Consider the following 5,640-nt stretch of genomic DNA (forward strand, 5'->3'; position numbering starts at 1 on the left):
AAGAATACATTTTTTAAAATAATGTTCTATATTGCATAAAATTTATAAGAGTTATAAGGAAACATTAATTTCACTTCAAAAGTATATAATCGATGATTGATTTAAAAGAAATTTATTTATGAAGATTTTAACACAAAATATTTCTATAATTTTATTGTTAATGCATGTATATATTTTTCAAATACACATTTACTATACATATTAAAAAATATTTTTTAATATGTATAGTATAATTATTGTGCAAAATATATTTTGTCAAAAATTATTATGTTATGTATTTAGAATATTATATCTTTTTAGGAATTAAATTGTTTATCTTTTTTTAAATATCTTAATTTTAATTAAGATATAAAATTAGTTATGAGTTTACATAATTTCTTCAATTATTTCTATTTTTTCATGAAATTGATAAGTTTGATTAAAAAAATAATATTTTTCAATATAAAAAGCAAAGCTGTAAAATTTAATAAATAAAAAAAGAAAAATATTAAGAAAATTATTTTTTTAATTCCAAATACGCATATACGTTTATAAACTGATAAAATCAAAATGATCGATGGAAACGGATGCTTTTAACTATCCTAAAGTGATCTGCAATGAGTTTATTATGATAATGAAACGATATCCCAGAATTATTTTTAGCTATTAGATCAGTAGTTCGATTTAACGTCAAAGCTTTATCTGATTGGCTACTAAAGATTAACGTACATATATCGAGGTTAAAGGTAGTTGCCAGATAATTTTTTTAGGAGCTATCAGTAATCCACTACAATTCTCTAAAAGGATGCAATGCCAAACCACTATATGTTCGATACGATGCAATGTATAACTGCTTTCATGTTCGCGAATAGTTCGCTATGTAGGTGCGGGGGAACCAATTCGCTATAACTATCATCTACGTCATATAAAGATAACATCTAAGATCAAAGATATGCTACAAATTCCTCCCTAGATTATATCATCTCTGAATGCACAAGTCAAGCAACAAATATTAATTATATATATTTTAAAAAATTAAATATTTTTTTATGCTTTATAATAAAATAATAAATATATTAATAAAAATAATATTTAAATTCATAATTATAATTCTTAAGTTATAAAAAACTTCAAGTTTTTTAAATTATAAAAATAAATTATATCGAAAAGAGACCAAAATATGTGAATATTTACAATTTCTAAAGATCTGTTAAATGATATATCATTAATTTTTTAGAAAAAAATAAAAAATCTGATTCTATTATGTCTATATATACTAAATAAAATTTTATATAAATAGTAACATTATTTACACGCGCGTGCCTATAATAATTACTAATGTAATGTAATATTAAAGATCTTTATATATCAAATAAAATAACTCAAGTGTTTATTCGTAGTTGCTTCAACACGTTAATTGTTTCGTGAAGAAACAGTCGTGAAGGCGTCCTAAATAAAAGTCTTTTTTTAGCGAGTTCGATTCGATACATGATTGATCTATTAACATCGATTGTGGTTGTATATCTATAGTATTGCGCTGCTAATTAGTTTACTACGGCTCAGTAGAACTTTTTCGGCGGTAGAGTAAGTTAGCTTCCGAAAGGAACCCATCCGCGTCAATCATTCGATTTTGTGATTAATTCGACAGTTTCATAAAAAAACTGAATTTTAGCAACATGGTAATTTAAGTGTAAATTTATTAGCAAATATCTACAAACTGTCTAAATCAATGACGCAATACTAATCGCGGAATTTCTTCTTAATGCTTTATGTGTTTTGATATATTTCTAATAATATATAAACTAATTAAATTTACGTTATTAAATTTACATTATTAAATTACATTATTAATAATATTAATTTCATTATAGGAAGAAATTCAGCTTAGTAAAGATCAATTGTCTCGTAAGTAAACTTGCGTAAAGCACATTATTTTCGTTATGTATGTGACTAATTTAAAATTATGATTAGCGATTATAATTAGTGTACCTATGATTAGTATATAAAAACTGAGAAAAATGTTTTCTGAATAGATTTAAAAATGGCATTCGATGCGTTCGATCATGATAAAAAAGGATCTATCAGCACGAGCATGGTAAACACAATTCTATGCATGCTTGGCCATCAAATTCCAGCAGAACAGCTTGCGGAAGTTATTGCGGAGATTGACACATGGGGTAAATATTACCAACAAAAGTTAATTGGAAGAGAAATCATATTCCTCTGGTAGAAATGTATGCAGTTTTCCTAAACATCTATCCAATTACTATCTAATATTACTATATGTACTATATACTCATTAGTTATGCCAATACTGAGGTAAGAAATGGACAAGAACTTAATAGAGTTTTCTGTCCATTTCATGAGTAGTTAGTTTGTTTATTAATCAATTTAATATTCATTATTTGTTGTCTCTATTCAATAAATTCATTCAGCAATTTTACGCAACTTTTGTATATAGTAATTGCAAACAAAACATTACATTCTGATTGGGATTCTAAGTAATTTTCCTTCTCAGTTAATAGACAGAAGTTAGTATAACTGTTTAGTAATTGCTCAAAAAATGCATGAAATTTCTATCAGGATCTCCAAATATTGTATATCCTTTTACATAATAATGACATTTCATAATATGCTCACTCCAAACAAATTGTCGAACAAAACTTTTACCCAAATAATATTATTGAGTTTTATATTATATTTAGAACATGTCCAGAAATTTGCAAAAGTTATTTATTGCCAAAAAGTTTCAAAGAAAATTACTTTTTAAATATACAATATATTTTAAAATACAATGGACAAAGTGTTAAAATAAAATAGAGATTAATAATAGATATCGAACTAATTTCCATTTATAGGAACTGGTGAATTAAAATTTGAAGAGTTTTGCCAGTTAGCATCACATTTTCTTGAAGAGGACACTGATACGGAAGCGATACAGCAGGAGTTACGAGAGGCATTCCGATTGTATGATAAGGAAGGTAATGGTTATATCACTACTGATGTGTTTAGAGATATCCTTCATGAATTGGACGACGCATTATCTCCGGAGGAACTTGACATGATCATAGAGGAGGTGGACACTGATGGATCTGGTACGCTTGATTACGATGGTGAGATCTTACGTGATGCACAAGTGTTAATCCACTCTATCTTCGTTTACGCATACCTGACTAGTCCGGCGTTCATGTTACAGAATTCATGGAGGTCATGACAGGATAAATTATGACTTTGGCACTGCGCGAATGCACCGTGTCGATCGCCCACGCATTAAACAACGAGTGTGCCTGTACAAACAGAAAAGTCGAAATCTCTACGAAGTCGAAGCTGGCAGACTATAAATTCGCTCGTTTATCATATGAGAATAGATCACCATAAAATTATACTTTTATTAAATCCTGCTAGCCAGGAGTTTCGATGAAAGATGTTCAAAAAATTATAAAGAATTTTAATATATATTCATATATATATATGTAGAATATATATATATTTATTATATGTACATATAATTACATATAACAAATGTGTATAATAAAAGATTTTGGAGTCTTTGAAATAATACTTTACTTTTATTTTATAATAATGATAATTATTAATATTTTTAAATTCGTAAAGCTATTTGCAATCTTCTGTGATTTTGACACTAAATTTTCATTGACTGTTAATTTAATCAAATATCGAAATTTTATAATGTCTTTTGCCTACGTAATTATATGTACATATAATAAACGTATATATATTTAAAGTATTATAACTTTTAAATGAAATTTCTTAAATTAAATTAATAAATATCGATTATGTGCCAAAAATATGTATAAAACAATAAATCTCAAAAACGATCGCAAATGTATGTATTCCTTTTAATCAAACTTTAATAAAATATAGTTGTTCTTTAACCTTTTAAATTTTGAAAAAATATAAAGCAATAAGTGTAAAAGTAAAACTTTTTTTATTAGTTTTACTGTTTTTAAAAAGAAATTCGTAATAATTAACAAATAATAAAATTTTAATAATATTTATTAAATTTTGATAATATCGAATTGTGATTTTAAAAAATACTAGTGTCTCAATATATTGATAAGAACATTATCATTTTTCTAAATACAATTGCTATGATCGCAAAAAAAATGCTTGTACTTCTGCAATTCTCTGTAATTGTTTGCTATTGTAAAGAATTATTATTATCATCAATGCAAAAAATTTATATAGTATTGGAAATATAAGCTCGCGTGTTGGCAATGACTGTAGCACGTGCTTCATATGCATCAACTATGGCATTATACGCACGATTCTCTAACAGAAATGTAACCTATTGTAAACTTTTGTCAAAGAAGTAGAGAAGATACATGTATCGAGGAATTCAACAATGCTTGCGATGGCAAGCGACTGCATATTCCGGAATGAACGGTAAAATCGCCTAAATATAATGGCAGACACCGGGCTTTATGAGTTTATAATTAGGAGTCTAAGAATAAGACATGCACAATTATTGCATAGAATCATCTTGGGTTAGCATCACCCATGAATTCTGTGGCAATGCGCCAATTCTGTCTATTGTTGCATCCACGCAGTCACACATTATGTCGCTCATAAATTCTGCCGTTCAGACATTACACTTCATAAAAACTAGATGTCTCGACGTGCAGTCTCGACAATGGTGGACAAGTTTTAATCATAAATGTCTCGATAATGGTCTGGTTGAAAACCTTCAGACGATAAAAAAATTTAAAGAATTGATCAAGAAATTGCGAATTAAAATTACAAAATTAGCAAAACTTGCATCTTTATATGCTTCAATAAAAACAAGTCTTGAGTAAAAATTTCGTTAGTTTTGAGCAAAAGCTTATCGTGATTACATATTAAGTAAAATAATTATTTTTGTAGTGTATTTTTAAATTATAACATATTTTTATTATATAAATATATAAATTATAACATATTTTTAAATTATAACATAATATATTATAACATAATTTAGGCCAGCTTGTATAGAAAATTTTTTTTTAAATCAATGATATAAAGAGATATAATTCTGAAATATCCAATGTATAAAAATGTAAAGAAATTTATATTTATTTATGAACTAAATAGATGATATCTTTCTGCATATAATGCCACATAAATAACAAAACAATTTTTATTATAAAAAATTATGAAAATTATTATCAATAAATTTAATATGTATAAATCTCTAATAAATATGTAAAATTGTTTATTTGTAAAATTGTTTATTTATTAATAAATTTAAACCGTTTTTAAATTTAAATTTACACCGTTTCATTATAAATTTCGTTAAAATAAACTTTAATATAATTGATATATCTGTAACTAAATGTTATATGCTTCGCCATAATTAATAATTTGCCATCGCCATAATTTTTCAAAATGAATCGCGTGCGACATGTTCGCATTAATTTTGTAGGAATGTTATAATATTTAAGGCAGTTGTTGACAAATCGAACATATGACTAGAAATCCACTAGGAAGATTTTTGAAATTAAATTAAAGGTGTTGCCGCGAGTTCTGCATAATTAGGTAAAACGTATCTAAGAAAATAAAGTGGGGAGAACGTCCTCGATGAATTTGAAAACCGCTAGACTTGGGATGTAGGTTTTACCTGATCAATCACGTGCCAGAAGATCATCGTTAAAAACACTTAAA

General features: G+C 26.4%; 1 protein-coding gene across 1 annotated transcript; it reads left to right on the top strand.

Moving 5' to 3' along the window:
• The first annotated feature begins 1,528 nt into the window (after nucleotides 1-1,528).
• LOC108693575 (troponin C-like) lies at nucleotides 1,529-3,381 on the top strand. The gene is made up of 5 exons (XM_018202593.1): nucleotides 1,529-1,658; nucleotides 1,851-1,884; nucleotides 2,013-2,156; nucleotides 2,838-3,092; nucleotides 3,176-3,381. The coding sequence occupies exons 1-5, from the start codon at nucleotides 1,656-1,658 to the stop codon at nucleotides 3,199-3,201; spliced, it is 462 nt and encodes a 153-aa protein (XP_018058082.1). The 5' UTR covers nucleotides 1,529-1,655; the 3' UTR covers nucleotides 3,202-3,381.
• The last annotated feature ends 2,259 nt before the right edge of the window (nucleotides 3,382-5,640 follow it).

Source organism: Atta colombica, unplaced genomic scaffold (genome assembly GCF_001594045.1).
Source record: "Atta colombica isolate Treedump-2 unplaced genomic scaffold, Acol1.0 scaffold92, whole genome shotgun sequence".
Classification (NCBI taxonomy): domain Eukaryota; kingdom Metazoa; phylum Arthropoda; class Insecta; order Hymenoptera; family Formicidae; genus Atta; species Atta colombica.

Coding starts and splice junctions, on each gene's coding strand:
- LOC108693575 (XM_018202593.1), top strand. Junction 1,885..2,012: donor TAGTAAAGATCAATTGTCTC/GTAAGTAAACTT, acceptor TTTTCTGAATAG/ATTTAAAAATGGCATTCGAT. Junction 3,093..3,175: donor TGGTACGCTTGATTACGATG/GTGAGATCTTAC, acceptor TTCATGTTACAG/AATTCATGGAGGTCATGACA.